The 24,001-nt window shown below is 46.8% G+C and overlaps 1 protein-coding gene across 1 annotated transcript; it reads right to left on the bottom strand.

Annotated features, from left to right (window-relative positions):
• Positions 1–10,188: 10,188 nt before the first annotated feature.
• Positions 10,189–20,284, bottom strand: PURB (purine rich element binding protein B). The gene has a single exon (XM_081018177.1). The coding sequence runs from the start codon at positions 20,144–20,146 to the stop codon at positions 19,082–19,084; it is 1,065 nt and encodes a 354-aa protein (XP_080874303.1). The 5' UTR covers positions 20,147–20,284; the 3' UTR covers positions 10,189–19,081.
• Positions 20,285–24,001: the final 3,717 nt, after the last annotated feature.

Here is a 24,001-nt window from a genome sequence, read left to right as displayed (position 1 = left end):
AAGCCTGCCAGGGTGTGGGGTGTTTTCCAGTGTCTTGCTCATTTTGCCACATGTATGACAACTGCCTATAAATTGTGGGCGTGTGCTTGGATCCTCACCCTGATCCAGGAGCCAGGCCAGCTCACCTTTCCCACACCTTGCAAAAGGTCCTCTCTCTGCCTGTTGTGTGTTCTGTTCATGATGGCTGCATAAACACAGTGGGATGTAGCCAATCCTAGTCATACTCTGACACATTGGAATTAATGGACACGACTTAGGGCCATTCATTCCAATGGGGCTGCTCTGAGCCAAAGAATCCTGGTAACAGTTGTTTACCCCTCACAGAGCTACAATCCCCAAGCATGCCTAACATGCCACAGTTACCAGTACTCTTTGGGTGAAAGCAATGTGTTTTAAATGTATGGTGTGTGCACAGCCTGACTCTGCATGGGAGCTGCAACAAAGTGTTGCAGTATATCATCACCAGTTCAGGGCTACAGCTTTGCAGCCATGACCTCTTCTATCCCATTCGGTTCCCATTTTCCCCATTTTCATCCTCCCTCACAATTTAAGAAGGATGTTGACAAGCTTGAAGATGTGCAGAGGAGGAGGACCAAGATGATCAAAGGTCTGGAAACCAAGCCTGAAGAGGAGTGGTTGAAGAAGCCTGGGGAATAGAAGACTGAGAGGAGATATGATGGCCTTCTTCTTTTAAATTTTATTTATACTTTTCAGATATATGTATACATTTCACTGATTGTGCAATAATTTTAACATTTTAAAACTTGACTTTCTTCCCTCTATTTCTGCAGTTCCTTAAATTTATTTTTAATATCTTCTGCATATCCAGATTAACTTACTCATTTATTTATCTTCTTTAAATAGATACACTTATACACCTGCAGGTTATTACAATAATCCTGCCAGTGTTTTTATCTGTTTACAATTTATCTGTAAATATTCAATAAATCTGAGAAGAGAAGACTCCCTGGAAAAGACCCTGATGTTGGGAAAGATGGAGGGCACAAGGAGAAGGGGACGACAGAGGACGAGATGGTTGGATAGTGTTCTCGAAGATACCAGCATGAATTTGACCAAACTGCGGGAGGCAGTGGAAGACAGAAGTGCCTGGTGTGCTCTGGTCCATGGGGTCACAATGAGTCGGACACGACTAAATGACTAAACAACATTCAATAAACCATTTCTGTTCTTTTATAAAAAGTTTATTATGTTGTTTTCTTATTCTTCCAGGAAGTTCCTCCATTTCTACATATTCCATAAGTCCCCTCCAACTCTACAATTCTATGATTCTATGAAACTTAGCATTCTGTGATCTCTGAATATGCTCAGTCCTCAGTGGGCCATTGGAAGGGGGATGCCTTCTTAGGTTTTTACCCTATATTCCTCCTCCCTGCCTCTTTTTGTATTTTTTGTATTTTTGTAATCTTTGGTTTTCCAGAGCATGATGCTACCCCCCTGCGGTTTCTCTGGTGCCCTATTTTGGCTACAATCCGATCAGCACTTACCAGCTAAATTTGCTGTTAGAAGGAATGATATTTTAAAGCTGTCTGGGCAGGAATCTGAATTAGAAATTGTGATACAGAATCTAGAAAACAGTGGAGCATTTCAGAATATCAGAGTATACTGTAACTCAGGGAACTGAACTTCAAGTCGATGGGCCCCAAGGCAGCCCTGCAGCCCTTTTTCTCTGGCTCTGAAAACTCTCCCTCTGCCACACCCCTCACTGGCCCTGATCTGGCCCCCCCCCGTGCTTTCCCCTTTCAAGTCTGATAATGCCTTTGGCCTGTCCGCATGAGGGGGTTCTGTGAGTGGGCTAAGAAGCTAGCCTATGGTACCTACAGGTAGAAACTGTTAGTTGCTCCGCCCACTTTTGCCTCTTGCCCCGCCCCTATCTCTAGAAGCATAGCTGTCAACGTTCCCCCTTTTTTAAAGGGAAATTCCCTTATTCCAAATAGGATTCCTCGCAAGAAAAGGGAAAAGTTGACAGCTATGTCTAGAAGGCTGCCCAGAAGGGAATGTTGCCCTCAGGCTGCAAAAGGCTTCTTGCCCCTGCGGCAAGTGATCTTAGAGCGGCCAAATAAAGGACCTTCAAGGGAAACCTCTGAATCACAATTTATCACGAAATTCAGTTTTTCACCTGTACTTGACTTTAGATGACGTATGTTTACAACGCTACGTATGTTACCTAGCTTACCAATTCCAGGATGTGTGGATGTGTCAGTTTATGTTGATCGCCACTGTCCTTCTTGCATTTCACTTCCCTCTGACCTCACGCCTGGGCACTTCCTGGCCATGCATAGAAGTGAGCATCGTTGCCGGCTTATGCTGTATCATAAACGTGCTGAAGCCTTCAGTTGTCATAAGACTCTTTGAGGTTATATGGAAAAAGCTGTGATGGTGGGGAAGGCAAGCCCAGCCAGCTGCAGTTTGCAGAATCCCCTAGGAAGGCGGGTGGGTTGTCTATTGCATCCTGGGAATTGTAGTCCTGCCTGGGAAGGGACAACTCTCGGCACAGACTGCCGTTCCCAGGATTTCTTTGGGTTTAAAGTGGTGCCTTAAGTGCATGATGCGGGTGTGGCCTTATTATGCACTCATTTTTTAATAAAATGAAAGCAGGGGACCTGAGGATTATGTCTGATGGCGAGTAGGGCTCCCCCACCCCCACCCCACAACAACCCACCAGCATTTAAAACAAAGGATCCTCGATCTCACATCAGATCTGGCCCGGGAGCAGAACAATCGCCCGGATAAACCGGGACACCGCCAGGGGAAGCTTCTTGGAGCAGCTGCCCTTGGCTGACGTAGCCGCGCGGTGCAGCGGGCGCGCCGCCTGCTCCCTTCTATATAGAACCTGCGCGCGCGGCTGCAGCCGACGCAGCGCCGAGCCCGCCGAGCCCGCGGGGCTGCCCTTCCCTTGGCTGGAGGGTCGTCCCTGGGCGCCAGCGGGGCCTTGGGGCGTCTCTCCCACCCGCCATGCCCAGCCTGTGAGGCGCTGGCTCCTCGGGGCTCCCCCAGCACCACCCCGTCGAGGCTGGCCGCTCTTCCACCCCGGGGCGGCTGCGGGCAGGATGGCAGGGGCTGGACTGGATTGCCCCCGGAGTCCCTTCTCACGCCACAGTTCTGTGGGATCAGCGGATTTAGGGCGCCCAGTTTCTGCATAGGGTGAGATCGCTCGCTGAGGCCCCTCCCCGTTGCAGAGGTTCAGCGGAAAGTGCCCCACCTTCGGCGCTGGGGGGCCGGGATGAGATGCTGCCGCTCTTCGCTTTGCCCTCTTCCAGCAAGTGGCTCCTTCAGAGCAGAGGCAGGTTGAGGGGAGAGCTTTGGGGGGGCCACGACTCTTATTTAGGATGGAGTGAGAGAAGCAGGGAGAGGGTGGATACTGGCGTCACACAGGGCAGTGTGGAAATCTGAGCCCCCAGGGTCTGCCCCTGTTCAGAGCCCTGGCCAAGCTTCCCTAACCTGGTGCCCTGCAGCATTTCTGGACTGCAAGGCCCATCAGTCGAGAAGAAGCGATTTTGGTCCTTACTGCCCAACTGAGTGTCTGGTGAGCTTTGCAGGATGCTGTAGGGGCAGGAGCAGCGGAGTCGCTCATGATTTGGGGCAGGTGGCAGGTGTTAACTACAGCTACAGCCCTGTGGACATGTATGCACTAGTAAATTTCATCAAATCCAGTGGCCATTTGCAGGGCCGGCAAGGTGAGGCAACTGCCTCGGGGGGCAGGATCCACAGGGGTGGCAGATCCCCATGTAGACCTTACCCGCCCCCTTTGTTCTTGATATAGATCTTCACTCACCCCTTTTCTCCTGACCATTAACTTCTGAACAAACAGGCACCAGATTAGGCTGCAGGTGGCAGGAACTGTGTACGGTAGCTTCTATATCTAACCTGGAGCTCTTTGCTCTGTGAAATGTCACTTTTTTGTGAAAAGGGCAATATGGATTTTCTGCCCCCCCCCCCCAGTTGCTAAGAGCCAAGGCAAGAAGAAAAGGAAGATACAGGCAGGTAGAAACTAAGGCATAGTGTGGCAATGCTTTTTTGCTGCAATTGGTGAAGCTTAGAAGCTATCGCAGACATTGCTCCTGTGGGAGAGGGAGGGCAGCTGGGAAAGAAGGAGATAGAGTCATAGAATGGTAGAGTTGGAAGTGACCCTGAGGATTATCTAGTTCAACCCCCTGCAATGCCAGGATATTCAGCTGCCCCATATGAGGATTGAACCTGCAACCCTGGTATCATCAGCACCATGCTCTAATCGATTGAGCTAGCCAGTGGTGGGGAGGAGCTATAGGAGCAGGTGTAGAGGCATTTTTCAGTCCAAGGGCCACTATCACTTCTGAGAAACCTTTTGGGGGCCACATGCCAGTGGTGGGCAGGACTAGAGGCAAAAGTGGGAGGAGCTACACATGTGAATTTTACCTTTGTACAGCAGGCTAGTTTCTATGCAAACACATCCATCCTCTATCCGGCAAGCAAAAGGTGTGGTCAAAGTTCAAAGGCCTATTTCAGGCAGGCAAAAGCACATCAAGTCTGGCAAGGGGCTTAGAAGGTTGCACTCAGCCCCCAAGACAGATGTTCCCCACCCCTCCTATAGAAGGCAAGTGACCATAAAAAGATAATTTTAAAAAGAAAGTCTAGGGGAATGGTGAGGGCATAGGGAAGGAAGAGAGGTACTGATAAATGTGGATCTGCAGAGATGTTGTTGTTTAGTCGTTTAGTCGTGTCTGACTCTTCGTGACCCCCTGGACCAGAGCACGCCAGGCACTTCTGTCTTCCACTGCCTCCCGCAGTTTGGTCAGACTCATGTTTGTAGCTTCGAGAACACTGTCCAACCATCTCGTCCTCTGTCGTCCCCTTCTCCTTGTGCCCTCAATCTTTCCCAACATCAGGGTCTTTTCCAGGGAGTCTTCTCTTCTCATGAGGTGGCCAAAGTATTGGAGCCTCAGCTTCAGGATCTGTCCTTCCAGTGAGCACTCAGGGCTGATTTCCTTAAGAATGGATAGGTTTGATCTTCTTGCAGTCCATGGGACTCTCAAGACTCTCCTCCAGCACCATAATTCAAAAGCATCAATTCTTCGGCGATCAGCCTTCTTTATGGTCCAGCTCTTACTTCCATACATCACTACTGGGAAAACCATGGCTTTAACTATATGGACCTTTGTTGGTAAGGTAATGTCTCTGCTTTTTGCAGAGATGATGTAGTACTAAAATCCACAAACTGATTTGAAATAAAGCAAATATTTGGGTTTTAGGCCTCCCTTGGACTGATAAGTCATCAGAAATAGCTCAAGTAGAATGTTGGGAATGTAGCTAAAGCTTTTGACTAGGGGAAGCAAGCTAGGGATAGCTGGGGATGAGATGGGGCAGAGAGAGAAGCAAGGAGAAGAGCAAGGCTGCAATAAGCGGATACTGCAGGCAGATGAGAGGCAGTGTTGGCAAAACTCCACTGGGGAGCCCTTACTGGAGCTACGTGCAGCACACCCTGTTCAAACCATCCCTAATAGCCTCTTTTACAAGTACTGAAGCGATACAGTCCACCCCACTCCTGTTTTGTAAAGAAATCAATAAGATCCTCTTGCAGCAGCAAACCAAAACTGTCTGAAAAACCTTTGCCTCTGCAATACACCTCTTGGCACCTGGGCAAACCAGACCCCCCCCTACCTGAGCAGGTGGATATCAAGAGCAGTAATGCTACACTGGTCAGAACAAACTGCTGCTCAGGAGCAGTGGAGCAAAGCAATTTTACACTCTCGATATCGTGTTCTTAAAGGGAAGCTCTTATTTAGACTGCAAAGCATCTTACTTCCCTTATTTCAAAATGTGGCTAAGGTGCCCCAGCTGTTTGTGGGCCACCCTGCTCATTCTAAGTGCAGCCCTGAGCTTCTGCTCCAAAGTCCAGTCCTGACAGCACCACTGCAAACTGGCCTCTTGCAGCTACTACTGTCACTGCAGACTCTGAAAACAAACCCAAAAATATCAAACCCCATTTCAAATTCCAGTCAAGATTATGCAAATCAATGAACTGTACTATCATGGGTTGAAATGCACAAACATGTACAAGCAGAGAGGCTCCACACTCAACGGGGTATTCTTGCAAGACTTGGAATCTTTATTGGAAAGTAGTACAATGTCAGGAAGCTTTCAGCTGGTCTTCAACGGTCACTGGGCTTCCCAGTATAGCAGTGCCAGAATAATTCATTAAAAATAGTATACTTGCAGAACAAAACATGCAAGATATTAAATGGAGTACAGATCATACCTTGTTGCACCAAGCATTGTCCCCCCACTTAAATAACCTACTTGCCACCATACAAGCTAGAAGCCTGCTCTTAAAAATAGCAGAAAGCAAGATACACCAGAAGCCTAATTTCATTTTGCATTTTTGTGTTCCTTCCTGCAGAATACACTTGCTGTGGGATGTAAGAATAAGGAGATAGGACTGCACGACCAAGCCAGCCATGGCAGATTTGTGAGCAGCACATCACATATTCTATCAAAAGATAACAAAATACTTAATACAAAATATCAAAATACTTAATAAAAAGCATCTGCACTGCTGAAATATTCTATGGCGTTAGCAATACCAGTATTAACAAGGGTGTCCCACATGGCCTTAAAGTGGCACTGTGCCAAGTCAATGGTCCACAAGATCCATGACTTGATCGTGGATGGAGGACTTGACCTGGCATGTGTAACGGAGACTTGGTTGGATGAGGCGGATGAGCCTGTTCTTGCCACTGCTTGTCTGCCAGCCTTCTCTTACACACAGCAACCCAGGTCATGTGGGCGGGGAGGGGGGTTACAGTGATGTTTAGAAAGACACTTTTTTCTGAATGCTTGTTGTGGAAGCTGGGCCATAGGGGCAGTACCGGATTCCTTTTGGTGTACCGACCTCCCCGCTGCACCAAGGATTTCCTGCCTGAACTGCTTCAGGTCATGGAGGATGTTCTCCTGGAGACACCTAGTTTGGTTGTCCTGAAGGGATTTTAACATCCATGCTGACACGACCTTACAAGGGGCCTCTTGGGACTTCATGGAAAACATGGCCTCCATGGGGCTATCCCTGAATAAGCCATGGACATGCCTTAGATCTGGTGTTCACCACTGTGGATGTAAGTGATCTGACACTAAATTCCAGCATAACAAAAAAAGTACCATTGTCAGATCATTTCCTGGTGCATCTAGACTTCTCTGCAACCCTTCCCCTCCGCAGGGAGGTGGGACCGATTTGGATGGTCCGCCCACGCCACATAATGGATCCAGATGGTTTCCAGAGGGTGGTAGGGGATGTCTTATCCCATGCTGATGGCCTTTCAGCTGACGCCCTGGTGGCCCACTGGAATGCAGAGTTAACCAGGATTATCCACTGTTTGGCTCCAAAGCACCCTCTCCGATTACAAGGAGCTCAGATGGTTCCCTGGTATTCCCCAGGACAGAGGGTGATGAAACAATCGCTGAGACGGCTAGAGGTGTGGAAAACTTAGTTCAAATTGGACTGAACATGGGTTGGAGCTCAACATCAAGCCTACCAAGTGGTGATGGCAACAGTGAAGATGTTCTTCACCACCTCCATTGCACTTGCAAAAAACAGTTCCAGGAGACTTTTTCAGGTGGTTCATAGTTTAACAGAACCACGTTCATCATCAGGGTTCAGTAAGGACACCAAGATCTCCTACTGTGTTAGCCGGGTCAGGGTGGGAGAGTGCCAGCACTCCATCCAGCTGCATGGGATCAGTTTCAACCTGTTACTTCCAAGGATGTGGACAGGCTGCTTGGGCAAGTGAAACCAACCACCTGTCTCCTTGATTCTTGCCCATCCTGGCTCATAAAAGCAAGCCAGGCAAGGCTGGGCAATGGGCTCCGTGGGGTGGTGAAGGTGAGGGAGTCTTCCCAGACCCACTTAAAGAAACAGTTATTAAATCACTTTTGGACCCGGACACTAAGGCCAGTTATCACCCAGTCTCAAATCTTCCATTCCTGGGCAAGGTGATTGAGTGGGTGGTTGCGGAACAACTCCAGGCACACCTGAAGGGTGCTGACTACTTGAACCCCTTCCAGTCAGTTTTCAGGCCCCATCATAGGATTGAAACTGCCATGGCCACACCGGTTGATGATCTCCGGCAGGCTAGGGACAAAGGTGAAAGCTGTTTCCTAGTTCTGCTGGATCTCTCAGTGGCCTTTGATACCATCGACCATGACCTCCTTCTGGACCGTCTAGAGGAGCTGGGAGCACTGTTATACAGTGGTTCTCCTCCTTCCTCCTGGGCTCTCACTTGTGGGGTGCCTCAGGGTTCTGTCCTCTTCCCCATACTTTTTAACATTTATATGAAACTGCTGGGGGAGATCATTAGGGGAGTCCGGGCTAAGCATTCACCAGTATGCAGATGATACCCAGCTCTACCTCATTTAAACCAGTGAAGGCAGTGAACGTCCTGTGTGGGTATCTGGAGGCGATTGGGAGATGGATGGCAGTCAACAGATTGAGATTGAACCTCGACAAGACAGTACTGTTTCTGGGTCACAGGGGACAGGGAGGTGTGGGGCATTTCCTGGTCCTGAAAGGGGTAACTGTGCTCCTGAAGGACCAGGTGCACAGACTGGGAATTATTTTGGACTCACAACTGTCCATGGAGGCACAGGTCAATTCTATGTCCATCTGGTACGCCAGCTGAAACCCTACCTGCTTGTGCCATGTCTCACCAGAGTGGTACATGCCTGGCTATCTTCCTTCCCTATGCCCTCACCATTCCCCTAGACTACTGCAATGCACGCTACATGGGGTTACCTTTGAAGGTGACTCAGAAACTACAACTAAACCAGAATGTGGCAGCTAGACTGGTGACTGGGAGCTGCCATAGGGACCATATTACACTGGTCCTAAAAGATCTAAATTGGCTCCCAGTACGTATCTAAGCACAATTCAGTGTTGGTGATGACTTTTAAAGCCCTAAATGGCTTTGGCCCTGTATACCTGAAGGAGCGTCTCCACCACCATCATTTAGCCTGAGGTCCAGCTCCGAGGGCCTTCTGGCAGTTCCCTCACTGCGAGAAGTGAGGTTACAGGGAACCAGGCAGAGGGCCTCCTTGGTAGTGGAGCCTGTCCTGTGGAACGCCCTCCCATCAGATGTCAAGGAAACAAACTATCTGACTTTTAGAAGACATCTGAAGGCAACCCTGTATTGGGAAGTTTTTTATGTCTAATGTTTTACTGTGTCTGATGTTTTAATTTGCTGGAAGCTGCCCAGAGTGGCTGGGGCAATCCAGTCAGATGGGCAGGGTACAAACAAACTTTCAAATTGTGATTGAGCTAGTTTATAACATTTCTCCCGGAGATTGGTGCCAGATTCTTTCAGAAGCAGCATTCCACATGGCATATTTTGAACAATGCACCTCCTATCTCCATGGTTATTTTAAGAGTTTTAAAAGGTTTTTCTAGTCATTTTGGCCTATAATCACAGATGGTTTACAAAATTAGTTTCAGCCAACAAGTTGGAAACTCCACTTTTGCACATTGTGAGAAGCTTGTGCGGATCTCCCAGTTGTAGGCTTTCTTCCAGTAGGAGCTAACTAACAGTTAAGAGGCTACGTACTCCGGAAGGGTGGATTTCTGGGTTTAAATCCAAGCTCAGGGAGAGAATCACAAGCCTGAGTTCTATGGCTCTAAAGTGCTGTGAAACTGTCATCACACACACAACACACTACTCTCTCTTGGGGTGGCCAGATTACGATAATAAAAAGTAACACCTTCTTTCTTTGGATGAATATTTTAATATTTGTATCATTTTAGTGAACATATGTACATGTTGTATTTTGTTCTTGAAAATTGCTCCAGGGTGCCTCTGGATGTGTGTAGTGATATACAAATAAAATAACCTAGCATTCACAGACAGCAGTTGGCAAAAGATGGTATCCTTATAGGAGTTCAAGCTTCTCCCTGCTCCCTTGCCCTCCCTGCCCCACTCCATGAATTCATCTTCAGTCCCTGAGATCCATCAGGATTTATAGAATCTTGCTTCTTGTTTGGTATACTTCCCTACTTGGATATTTTCCACTCATTCAAACAGGCAACGCTTTGCCACAGGCACATCAACTCATGACAGATCTAACATAGCTCCAGGATAATAAATGATTAATTTTCAATTGCATCACAAAAATACATGATTTCCCACTACATAAAAAACCCAGAGACAGAGGTACATGTTCATTCACTTTTCCGCATACTTTTATTTGTTACAAACATACATTTTTTTAAATATAGACTGTAAAACTCCATTTGCAAAAACCTGTTATGGTAAGGAGTGCTCAACTAGCACGAGGAGTTCTTAATGTCGTTTGGACTGGTTTGTTGTTGTTTTGCTAGTCAGCTAGTGGTAAATCCAGGACCTGCCTTCGTTTGACAGCAGCCTGTAGTGTCTGGCTGCATCTGCATTGCTCTTTAAAAGCAGTCCTGCCAGCCCCCCCCCCCAAAGGGAAATCAGAATCTCAGCTTCAGCCAACAGGCAGCAAGACCAAGAGGCAGCTCTTTGCCCTGGGACTGTAAATACTTTCCAGCGCTCTGCTTAATGGGTGAGAAAGGAACATTTTTGAATGGGTGCTGCACTTTTAAAACATCTCTGTATGCTTGAAACTGCACCACACAGCTGTTTGTGTTTGTTTTGCCAGTTAAAGTGCATTTAATTTTTTTTATATAAAAAAATAAACAAGAGGAATAAACTTTATTCTTTAATTAAGGTACTTAAAAGTGAACTTTTTGGTCTCTCAGCAGATATTCCTGAAATCAGATCTATTTTACTACAAATTAACGTCTAGCATTTATATAATATATTTATAGAGGGGGAGTTTTTTTTAAATATATAGATATATATAGAGAGATAGATATAAAATTAGAGCTACTTTTGCATTTACTATCTAGCAGAGAAACATGTTTTTATAAATACATACACATGTACACAGACATTTCTTTCTATGTATACAATGTACAAACGTGTATATTTACATATGGGCTGATTACATCCATATATGATCAATTATCACTTACACAAGGTTTTCTCAACTTTATACCAAATTAAAATATTTGCTCACTACTGAAATGGTACATTCAGCCCAGCAAAACCTCCACTTCCCAAGGGCAACGATTCTGCACCACCCTGCCCTTTCTTTATAATCCTGCATATCACTTTTGACAAATCTGTTAGCATCAAATTGAGCAACAGATACTGTAGTATCTGTAGTAAGCAATACCTCTAACTGGAAGAGGCAGCTGACTGCTGCACCCTCTGCTGGAAAAGGACTTTGGCAGCTACGCCAGCAAGCACAGCAGTGGGGACACTATCCATTCATTTCAATGGAAGACCTGTGCTTGCAAAATCCACCTGCAGTGCAAAGGTTAATTCAATGAGGCAAGGAGAAAGAGCAAGAGACTTGGAAACCAGATTATGAGTGTTTGTTCCACCAGTCTTGGCAAAACATGGAAGACTACCAGCACCAACTGGTAGCATAACATGGGGAAAAATAAGCTGCCTACAGTACGGGCTGCAATTGCTCAACATTTGCTTGACTTTCAAACATATCACCTCCTCAGAGAACCTGCTTCACATAGGGTTTTGCCTGCCTTGAGCATCTGCTGGAACCTGTGCACTGCAGAAGATTCTACAGTATGTTCAAATACGGGCACTGATCAGACCTCTCACCAAGAAAGGTTATGTTCCAAAATGCCCTAACCTTCCTGTGCAGCTGGACATTGAGACAGCGGACAGTCTTCTCACTGAGGAACTTGATAGGTTTTTGTGGAACCACAGCATTCTTAGTAGCATGAAAATCACTGAATGCAGCTTCAGCAATCTAGACTAACACGTTTCCTCTTAATAATAGGCCAGCAAGGATGATGTGAAAGTGCTGGAGGGAAAGGCAGTATGGAGAGCTGCTCAGATTATTGCCCAATGTTATTATTGGGCCAATGACCTGCCTTCTCCTAATGGGCACCTCTCTACAAATGTTGGTAAGGTTAAAATATTCACAGCACATGTAAGCTAGGAGATAACTGGCTAACTTGTTTATCATGGTTCTTTACATTTGAGCATGCCTGAGTCAACAGCTCCAATTCTGAAGAGGGGCAGTGTGAAGAAACAACAAGATTAAGCTATATTCTTGTAAATCCCACATGCATTCAAATATGGGATTTTCTAACCAGATGGGCCTTTCAACACAGAAAAAGCAGGGCAGGAAATTAAACATATTGTCTTGGAAACTTGCCTGGGTTAAAATGGTGCACAGTGACTGCTGTTTTAAATTATGTCCTCTGCAAGTCTTAAAGACAGTTTACCTTGGCTACACAAAGCAGTGATAGGCCAGGAGTGGGGCAAGCAGAAGTAAGCATTTACAATAGCTTTGACAAACTTGTACTTCTTTGCTGTGGGCCGCTTACTTTGTATGTATGTGTATATGTACCTATACACACACACAGTACATTATGAGATTAAGGCTACATAGCAGCTTATTACAAAATGGCTTTGACAAAGCACACTTAACCTTCCCTTCACGGAATTTAAGAGACAAAATTGTGTTGGTATTTCTATATTTCTAGTAGACATTGAAACCTTGAGCTCTCCCCCACTCTTCCCCTTGTCAGATTAAAAAAAAGAGGAGCTGGAGTGAGAAGGCTAGCAAAAAAAAATTCATGGTAACTATTGATTAGAAATCAGTTAGTAACCATCCTGGAACATTCTTCTTTCCTTAGGTGAGCATTTTTGGCAAGTTAATGATTCTCATGCTCAAAAAATTGGGCGATGGTAGAACAGTTATTCTCTAAAGACTCTGGGAACAGTCGCATAGACTTTAGTTGTGCTGCTCTGAAGTCTACAACTTAGTTATCCTCTGTCAAATCAGATACGAGCAAATTTACACAACTGGCCTTAATTATACTGCTGCAAGTTGAATATGAGAGGCTGGGACCCAAAGAAACACTTTCACTGTGCCCAATGGAATAGTACACAGCCAGTGAAATTTTGGGCTGTTCGCATCTGAAGAGATCCCCCATGCTACTAACTGCTTTTGAAGCTCCTCCTTAAGAACCACAAGACCAACCCCACCTCAAGCACACCCAGCTAGCAATTCAATTCTTTAGAGCCCAGCGACTGTGTTATTGCTTACTCCCTACAACTACGCAAAATACCTGTTGTTTGTGTGACTAGACCATAATGTTGGGATTTTATTAAAAAGGAAAATTTTACTCCACCATATACACCAACCTCATTATATTAAGATGGAGTTAGTCTAACACCACTGCAGATTAACTGTCATTCTACAGGTAGGAGAGGTAGCAGTTCATGGCCACATTCACAGGTTTGAATGTCTGCTTCCAATATTAAACTTCTCTGGAACCTTACACGAAACAGCTGTTATGCTTCAGCCACGTGCTTTCCTCTCACAATACCTCAATAAAGCAATCTGTCAGTCTTAATTCTTTTTAACTCTTCCTCTGTTGGCTAAAAACTACAAAGTGCAAAAGATGAGGTTCCTGAGAACCTGCAAGAGGGAGGAAGAAATCTTTTTTACTACAGCCAGTCTTTCCTTACCTTAGCCAAATTCCATCAACCTAATAAATCAAACCCAAGTATGCAATTTTAAGAAGTAAATGCCACCTGACAATTAAGATGATCTGGCTAATGCTCAAGCACAACAAATTGCTACAGTAATTTTGCTGACACTGAATTACCATAAGCACCATTGCTGGACAAGAGGCAAGCTTTCTAAATACCTCTAGCACACCTGGAATCAGACTATCAAGAACATGGGGGAAGGAAGCTACCATGAAGAGTATGTATTTACATCGCAAATTCATCAGTGAACAAATAATCAAGAAATACATAATAAGAGACCTGCCACTACCAGTTTGGCATTCAGAAAGCATTTGAAGGTTTGAGCTGCAGAAGACTGGTCTGAGTGCAATAGCTCAAAGCATATAGGTCTAAACTGGTTTAATCATCATTCCCTCTCAGTGAGAGTCTACAAATCTCCCAGCACTCTCATCAAACTAATGTTTCTTTGAGGAAAGTCTTTATATTCTTCTGGTATAAAATGATTTAGATTTGTAGCATAGGTAAGCTCTAAGCTAAGGGTTCTGCTGGGTAATATTAAATTGCCTACACAATGTTTCCAGAAATAATTTTGAATAATGCATATTAAAATTATCAGGGTCCATTAAGTTTTAAATATTTAGCCTCAAGTAGATTGGTAATCCCAATTACACTATCCCTTTAAAAAACTAAATTTGTTTCATAGCAAACATACTTCAATACATTTACCATTTTACCAAAGGAAGCATATCAACAACATGTTTACCAAGAACTACGTAGTATTAGAATAATTTTGAAGCCAAAAAGTGCCATTTTTAAAGGGAAAAACTAAGTTTTCCTCCCTTCCACTAAGTTAAGAGTCAAGGCCACAAGTTTATTTATTTTTAAATAATAACTGAATATCTGCTGAGAGATTAAATTGTGCATCAGATAAAGTACCATAATCTTTCTGTTAAAACATTGAGATGTCCATGCATGTTTATGCACTGAACAGTTTTCCACCAAAATCACAAAACTGCTGCCCTCACAAGTGAAAGTAGCCTGAGTTAGTCACTTTTCCAATGTCCCCTTTAATGATAGGAACAGATCACAAATCATCCTCAGCTATTCCAATACCTGAAGCGTGCAGTCAATGATGGGACCACTCAATATGAGGGCTTATTGTAACCTGCATCTTGTGCCCATTATCCTGAAAATTGTAAGCCAGGGCATGATAAGAATGTATGTTTTTGGGGAGAGAAACTGAAGCAGAAGCTTGAATCTTAATTTATTTTTAAAAAGATCTGTGGTTGCAGAGCGGATTCCAGGGTAAGCAACAGTGACTGCTTTTTATTTGAGGAGAAAAGAAAAAGCATTCACCGTTAGGTCTGCAACCGCTCTGCAGCAGACAGCTATGGAAAGAAGAACAAGAACCCGTAACTAGATGTGAGCTAAAGATACGGGTGTTTATACCTGTATGCCTCAAATATTTACAATTTTTGGTGCTATACAAGATTTACATTTTGTTTTGTACAGCAGATGCATCACTCCAAGGACAGTAGAAGTCTAGAAATGTTGGATATGCAGAACTCCACAGGGAGGTTTGCCCATTTCCCCCTCACACAGAACCGACATTTTTAAGACAACAGTGTGATCCACAAGCCACATAACTCAACATACCTGAACGTGTGACAGCTAAACTCCAGTAAATTTATGGAATTGAGCTATTTTAAGCACAGATATGCCAGACGGCAGCTTGTAAACTGCACTGAGGTACTGTCAATGTTGCTGCAGAAAAATTCAAAGACACAATTTAACTGCAGCACCAAGAATGGGGAAGCCTTTACCCAAATTGACATTTAAGCACAAGAATATAAACAGGAATAACAAGATCATTCATCTGAGATGTAATCCAGGCAGTACATTTTTTCCAACATGGCTGAATATCCCTATCACATGAACAGAAGCTACTCTGAACAGGGACAAGTCTGTCTACTTAGAATTTGCAGAGACCAATTGTTGAGACAAAACTACTAGGCTTAGAGAGCAGTGTGATTTTTCTTTTAAAGGCGCAGTTTGTACAAAGTGCACACATGTGTGCGGGGTGTGTGTGAGATTTCTAACAGTTATCCCTACACCAAATAGGATTCATCTTTCATTAGAGGCCAATCAATGCTTCCAAGTGACCCTTAAACAATACAGTATTTGCAATCTCCACTATTTTAATCACAGAAGTCCCAAATTTTACAACAGGGAGGAGAGGTTCAAAGCTCTACAGATGCCAGGCAAGCCCCCTTCCCCCACTCTCAGAGTTCTATGGATTTTCCTCCGTAAACCCCTGCACCTAACAAGGGTTTGTGCCACCAGACTAATTATCCTATAGCATGAGGCTTGGCCGTTAACCTGCTATGGTGAGATAACCTCAGTATTACTCAAAACATTTAAAATCTTACCATTTATACTTAAGCTGGACACAAGCATGCCCAGTATTTTCACTGAGACTCTCCTAATGACACACTGCATTGTCACCACCTACATACCTTGGAGGGCCATGTGTCAATCTGTGTACCCAATATACAATGCTTTAACTGGTCTAATGACTACAGAAGATTTTTTTCTGGTTGCCAAAACAACACCATATATGGCAGCATTCTTGGCATACAACTGATATATGCTTCTGTCTACTTCCACATACTTCCTAGACAGCTAATTATAGCATATGTAGCCACTGGCCAGGGACAGTCAAACCCTGTCACTACCACGTAATACAAAGGTAAGACTAGTTACTGCAATTCAGCCAAAAAAAAAAAAAAATTCTCCTGAAAAGGAGAGGTACTGCATTTTAATTGGCTCACAGCAGCTGAGCAACAAAAGGGAAAAAAAAAACCCAATTACCACTGAAGCAACAAAACATTGTTGGTCTATACAAGTATTGTACATTGATTTAAAATGAGTGAAGAGTTACAGCAATATACACCAAGCATCTGCAGCCTCAATTTTCATTGCTGCCTAGAGCTCTAATTAGTTAAGTAGAGTTTTCTGCAATCCTAGAGGGCTGTGGTATCCCAGTTAACCTGCTGAAACTTTTGTTGGTGAAAGTTGTTCTCCGGAGCAAAGAACTACATACATTTGAACAAAAATACATAGGTAGATACAGCAGGACATTATTGAAAACAGCTGCCTTGGAGAGTACAAAATACAGTACGAGTATACGGATGTAATTAAAACATCAAGAAATACTATTGCTCCCATTACAATTCAGGAAACAAGTTCTTTGCGACGGAGAAAATGGAAAGAAAGATTTCTTCAAAAATACAATAAAAATATCTACTGTGGACACTGGGAATAAAGAAATATCTTTGAAAATAAACAATTATATGTGTGGCTGAACATTTTGTGGTAAACTATTCTGACATTATTTGCAGATCTTTATAATAGCTATAGTAAAACCAATTAATTTTTTAAAAGAAAATTCCTGCAAATTTCCCCACTACAGTGACAACCGTGTGAAGAAATGCCTTTTATGTCTCCTTGCTTTCTAATAAATACAAAGATAGTATAGATAAGAGTAATACCAAAATAAGGTAATAAGGGTATGCAATAAATTAAAAAGGCAGCTCAAATAAAGGACAGGCATGCACAATTAAAAAAGATTGTAGAGGAAGGTTTACCTGCCTCTCTTAAGATGTTGCACAAATAATACCTGAAACTTTGTAGTGAACAGTACACTTCCATTCAATTCAAAGTTGCCAGTATAGAATGTATCTAAAAACACTTTTGGAGGGAATAGGTCTGACTTCATTTGTTTTAAAAAAATATCATTTTAGATTAAGAATCCATTCAAAATATAGATGAGGCAATTATCTGGGTGGAGACACCCAACTTTGTTTGGAAAGGACAGCTGGATAAATTGGCAGTAGCCAGTCTATAATAAAATGTGAAGATGGTAAAACGCTGCTAGGGAACGTTCAGTCACAGATCTTTTGTGGGGTTGTTTCTGCTCCTTTTTAGTGATGGATCTCAAGCTCCAACTGGACATGCATTGCTCTGAACAATCCATCCCATCAATTCATTCTTGCCAACTCTGCTGTTAACATAATGTGAGGTACTGAGAAAATGGATAGTTCTCTTTTTGTTAAAAAAAATCTTGTTAAAAGAATAACTGATGCTGGACTTCTGGACCTGAGGTTCTTGGTGTCTGTGTTCATGTCCACTAGTTTGCACGATGAAAGAAGCCTTCCGTTTTCCTACATGGTTCTTTTCACAGACCTGTAGCCACAGTCCCTTTGCCAAATTACAATTTCAAGATTTTGCTTTTTAAAAACCCAGCTACAGATTTCACTTCTTTGACCAGATCATCTTTTGAAGTCAGCAGAACGACAGCTCCAGTTTCCACCTCCTATTAAAGCCATTTGCTTTCACCTTATTTGGAGAGAAGGGGAAGAACTTTAGAGAGCAGCGACAGTCCACTCTGCATGCCTTGTGCTTTATGCCTGTTTTTCTTTAATCTACCTGTTTGCAACCCCCATTAAAAAAAGAAAAATGAAATACCATTTAAGATCTTTAGAACCTGCCAGCTTTAAAGTAATTCACTTATCAATTCCAGTTCAGGCACCTGGAGCTTAGCAATTTGCACCCCCAAAATAAAACAAACTATTCTGCAAAGGGGGGGAAAAAGACAACAATGGACATTGGTCCAGATACAGGCTCCCCCCACCCAATTACCTTTCTGAAAAGGTATTTTGAGTTGGTTGCTTCTTTCCTCTGCCCACCTGCTATGTCCCCTTCCCCGACCCATTTAAATCCCCATTTAAGTCCATGATTGATCTCTACGACTTTCCCCATCGGGATTTGCACCCCCCTCAAAATAAGCCCCATGCCCCCACTGATTTGGACAGCGGTGGTAGCTTCTCCCCTTCCTTCAAACAATGCTCAGTGGCCTTTTATTCTCCAGAATGCTGGTTTCAAGAGTAGAGGGGCACCATCTCAGAAATGCAAGAGTGAAGGGTCTGGGTGGAAGTGAAAGAGAGAGTCAAGATCCAAGTAACATTTCTCCCTCCCTTCCTCCCAAATAAAACATCTCAGCCATTCGGTAGAGGAGGAGCCTTGGAAGGCAGGACAGATTTAGATGGCAGAGATCCCCTTCTCTCCGCCATGGGCTAAGGTTGAGGTTAACTGAGGCCACAAAGATTCCTCTCTGCAGGGGAAGCAATGATGTCGGTGAAGCCCAACAGATGCTGTATCCCTGGGAAAAATAAAAGGGTGGCAGAGATAGAGATCAGGAGGGCGCTCCAGAAGTGGTGCAGGTCAGGGGTGTATGCAGGTAATCTGGAAGCTTGCTCTCTCCCATGACAGAAGAATGCGTGTGAGGTGGGGAGGAAGCTTGGGGCCAGGTTTCCTTCCCTGCTCCACCCAGTCCCGTACTCCAGGGCAACCTCCCGGCCGGCGCGGAAGGTGGCTGAGGCGAGGAGAAGGGGGTTGTCAGAAGCAAGGGGCGCGGGGAGGAGGCGGCCGGGGAGGAGGAGGGGAGAGGCTCAGTCGTCGTCTACGTCGTCTCCGTCGGAATCGTCGCCGGCTCCGCTGCCGCTCCCCGGCCCGGCCGGCCCGGCCCGTCGGTCGTACAGCTTGTCCCGCTGGCGCTCCTGGATGTCTCGCATCTCGTCGGCGTAGCGGCAGAAGGCGCCGCCGAACTTGGCCCAGGCCTTGTAGGGCACCGTGATGGCGTTGCGGTAGGAAGGCTTCACCTCGCTGACGCGCAGGAAGACGCCGTACTTGTTGCAGCCCACGTCGAAGAAGAAGCGCTTCGAGTCCACCGTGATGGAGGTGCCTTCGGGGAGCTCGCCGTACAGGCCGCCCCCGCCGCCGGGGCCCCCCCCGCCGCCGCCGCCCCCGCCCAGCTCGTCCTCGTCGGCGCCGTAGTCGTCGATCAGCTTGGCCAGCGCGTCGCGGAACTCGATCAGGCCCTGCGCCGGCAGCGCGATGGTCTGGCCGCTCTGCAGGCCCGGCGGGCCCCCGGGGAAGCCCGGCCCTCCGCCGCCGCCGCCCCCGCCGCCCGGCCCGCGGTTGATGGTCTGGCGGATGCGCAGGAAGCGGCCGCGCTGGTTCTCCTTCAGGTCCAGGTAGTACTTGCGGTTCTCGCGCACCAGGAACTCGCTCTTGAGGGCCCGCCGGGGCCCCGCGCCGCCGCCGCCGCCGCCGCCGTCCTCCCCGCCGGGCGAGGCCTGCGCCAGCTGCTCGGGGCTGCTGGGCCCCAGCTGCGCGTAGTGCTCGATGAAGTCGCCCAGGTAGTCCCGGAACTCGGCGGCCACCGCCATGGAGAGCGTGAGGCGGCTCTTGGAGCCCCCCGCGCCCACCTCCGCGATCTTCAGGAAGCGGCCCTTGGCGTTCTGCTTCACGTCCAGGTAGAAGCGCTTGTTCTGGATGTCCAGGCGCTTCGAGGCCAGCTCCTGCGTCTCCTGCTCCGGGCCGGGGCCGCCGCCGCCGCCGCCGCCCCCGCGGTGTCCCTGGAAGCCGCCGCCGCCGCCGCCGCCGCCTCCGCCGCCGCCGCCACTGCCGCTCCCGCTGCCCCCTCGCTCGCTCCCGCTGTCGCCATCCGCCATCTTCTCCTTCCTCGGGTTCCTTCTGCCGCCGTCAGGCCCAGCCTGCCTTCCGCCCGTCCGGCTCTCCGCCGCCGCCTTCGCCTTCTCCTCCTCCGCACACGCGCGCGCACGCACACACTCGCGCAGGCGCGCGCCTTTCTCGCCCGCCCGCTCGCCCGCCCGCCCGCCCGCTCGCTCTCTGCCTCTCTGCCTCTCTCTCTCTCTCTCTCTCTCTCTCCCTCACACGCACTTCGCTCCCTCAGGCCGCCTCCCCTTCCGCCGCCGCCTCCCGCCCCGCCCGCAGCGCCAAGGCCCACTTCCGGGGACGGGACGGAGTCCAGGGAGGAGCCACAACCGGAAGTCAGCGGCGTTCCACGCTAAGCCCCGCCTCCCCCCGAAGAAACTAGCGGGAGGGAGAGAAGGAGCGCGAAGCTTTTTCCGCCGCCTCTGGCGCCTGCGCACTCCCTTTCGCCCGCCCCCCCCGCGACAAGGGCCAGGCCCAGCGGGCGGCCCGTGAGGAGCCCCCTCGCCCGCCCCCCCGCAGGCCTAAGAAGCGCAAGACCCCTTTTTGTGGGGGGGGGAGTAAAGGCGGGACTTGCACGTAAGCATGTGCAGAGTTCCCTGCACTCTGGAGTCCAGCCTGCGCAACCAGTCACACGCACCAGTGGAGTGGCCAAGCCCCTCAAGGGGTGGGCCCCGATGATCCTGCGCTCTGGCACTCGATCCCGGTTTAGTCCCACTGGCCACATGACCCGGAAAGCTGTCTGCGGACAACCGCCGGCTCCCTCAGCCTAGAAAGCAAGATGAGCGCCAGAACCCCAGAGTCGCCTTGGACTGGACTTAACCATCCGGGGTCCTTTACCTTTACGCTTCAAATATTTTATGGGGGGGCAAAGGGACCTCGGCCCCTAGCAGTTGGCTCCTGCGCTCTCAGCTAAGTCAGAGAATGGCAGAGTTGGAAGGGACCACCTTTTAAATAAAACACAGAGCCAAGGAAATTCATGCAAGTCCAGCATTCAGGAGGGACCTGGCATTTATTTCAGCTGTACCACCGCTTAGAGGAGCATCAGAACAAAGGTTTTATAGGCACAGCGCAAAAAGAGTCATTAAACATCAAACATTCTACATACATGGAGATGAGATAGGAAGAGACAGGGCTCCACACTGGGATCAACTTCCTTGGGGTGTTCCAAAACCTGTGGTCTTGGCTTACAACTTATCGGACGGTTGTCAAGGCAACCAGACCTTCAGTGGGGCTGTTGACAGTCCTTTCCCATATCTGGAATCTTTCAAGGAGATGTCCGGGCTAACTCACAACAGACAGAGGAAACGCTCCTGCCATTTGTACCACTTTCAGGGTCAGACAGGAGAGATGGAATGCAGCGTAGGAGGGAGGCAAGAGAGGGTCACAACATGCAGGAATCATTCATGGATGCACGCTAGCCAAAGGCTGAATGCAATTAATACTGGAAATCAAACAAATCTACACCCTGGGTCTCTAATTCTTATATTAGGACCCCCTAGGGTCATCTAGTCCAACCTCTGCAGAAATCTCAGCTAGATCATCCATTACTGATGGCCATCAAATCTCTGCTTAAAAACAATCAAGAAAGAGAGTCCCCCCTCTCAAGGGAATCCAATCCTGATGTTTAATTGGAATCTCCTTTCTTCTAACTTGAATCCGTTGGTTCAGGTCCTATTCTCCAGAGCAGGAGAAAACAAGTGTGCTCCATCTTCCATGGGACAGCCCTTGAGCTATTTGAAGATATCAGTCATATCTCCTCCCAGTCTTCTCCAGGCTAAACATACCCACCTCCTTCAACCGTTCCTCATAAGGCTTGGTTTCCAGACCCTGGATCCTCTTGGTCGCCCTCCTCTGTCCACCTTCCAGCTTGTCAATACTATCCTTCTTAAACTGTGGCACCAAGGACTGGACACAGGACTCCAGGTGTGGTCTGACCAAATGTGCCCAAGGTTGCCACCCGAAGGTGGTTTATTCCCACCCCTATCCCCCAATGCCTTTTAAAAATGTTAGCTATCCTGGGTAGCAAACATTGGCTGGAAGCCAGAGGAAGAGGAAGAGGAAGAGGAAGAGGAAGAGGAAGGAAGAGGGAAAACAGCAGGTACAGTAGTGAAGCCATGGAGCTGTAGAAAGGAGCAGCCAAGAAAAGGGCAGGAGACAGGCTTCATGTGCCACTTAGGAACAGCAGGATCTGTCAGTAATTGGCATAAAAGAAAGGAACTTTGGAGGCTGGAGGTATGTTGACCGGAAAGGCAAAGGTTCATAGACATGTCCGCTCCCCAAATGGCCAGATGCAGCCCCCAGCTCCCATTAGCCTTGGTCAGCCTGGCCAGTAGTCAGGATGATGGGAGCTGTATTCCAGCAACTCTAGGGGGGCGCATCCTTATGCTAAGAGATGCATAGAAGGGAAAGCAGCCAGGTGCAGACTCTTCTGTCGGGGCACTGCTGTAATAGTTGGAGGGAACCCACGCAGGATGACATTTTCCCTCTGCAGCTCTTACAAGGTCTCTCAGGACCTGGAAAAGCCAAGGAGGCAGCAAACGGAGAAAGGAAGAAATTCAAACCAGTTAGTAGAATCTAACAAGCCAGATAAGGAGGCAAGGTTAAAATGAACCCTGGGCCATTCTTCCATCTGTCGGGCATAAGAGAAACCAGCATGGAGGCCTTGGAACCAGCCAGGTCTTGTGTGTGTGTGTGTGTGTGTGTGTGTGTGTGTGTGCAGGCAGGTCTTCATGATGGCTGCATCTGCATCCTTCCCCTTTATTGGAGCTTAAGAAGCCAAGTCAGCTTCAGATATTCCCTTTTCCAAGACCTCGATTTTTAGATCTGCAGAATCAATTACTGAATAATATTTTTTCTTTGTGAAAATGAAGACTTGCTGGCAAGGAATTTGTTTCAGTTGTGCTCAGCTCAGAGAGAGGATTTAAGTGCTGGCTGGATAATGTAATTTGTGTTCCCAACACACAGTAAGATCACTTTCCCCAGCTGCCCTGCTTGCAGAGGGCAAAGCAGGTCATCGAGGGCTCTTCATTTGTGCCGCATCCTATTCCCAGCTTTCAAGGGTTGACAGGATTGTGACTAGTACTGAAAAAAGAGACATGACCCAGAGTGGCTGCCAATCTCCTTGTCTGGGAATGCTAACAGGTTGCATATCTTTGTTAGCTGAGGTGCTTAACAGGAACTGATATATTAATAATGTCCACGTTATAGGATTCAATGGTCTTGGGAGACCTCTGCTGGTAAAATCATGAAATGGCAAGTTTTGGTTTTCAGAACCTCTCTGGATGGTCATTTTATTCCACGTTCATTATTATTTCTGCTCTTGATGCTATTGGGGTAGTCACACGTGACTCTACTTGTTTGTGCCTTCAAAAGTTTTGGGGTTGGTCACACTGCTTCCTTTACAATCAGTGTATATCCTGTATCTTCCTGAGGAAATCCCACAACTTTTTAATACCACAAATGTTTGTTCTCTATACTGTAGTTCCTTATAGTTGTTGCTCTATAGTGTTTCCAGACAGCACTAATTATTGTGTCACTATTATTGTGTCAAGAACACCCTAGTGGTTTATGAGAGGGCTTCTCAATGAGAAGATCAATAATGGGGGACAATATTTCTTGAAGGAAAGCTTGCCCACCTCTGCGTAAGCTCCCTTTCTACTACACGGCTGTGGGAGTGTTTGGTTATGTGCCACAGTGCACATGAACTGAGCTTGTACCTTAAATGATGTCTGAGAATCTTTGGTAAAAGTGGAAGGAGTCCTTGCTGAAAGCTGCAGAGTCCCTAGCAGACAAATTGATGTGAAAAAAATGGTTCCTAGAAGCTAGACAATTTGTGAACCATTGATAATTGA

Source organism: Podarcis pityusensis (assembly GCF_964106645.2).
Source record: "Podarcis pityusensis genome assembly, chromosome: 8".
In the NCBI taxonomy this organism is placed as follows: Eukaryota; Metazoa; Chordata; class Lepidosauria; order Squamata; family Lacertidae; genus Podarcis; species Podarcis pityusensis.
This window is presented reverse-complemented; position numbering and strand designations above follow the sequence as displayed.

Bases quoted from the DNA above. Each gene is read 5' to 3' on its own strand.
- PURB (XM_081018177.1), bottom strand. From the start codon at position 20,146: ATGGCGGATGGCGACAGCGGGAGCGAGCGAGGGGGCAGCGGGAGCGGC.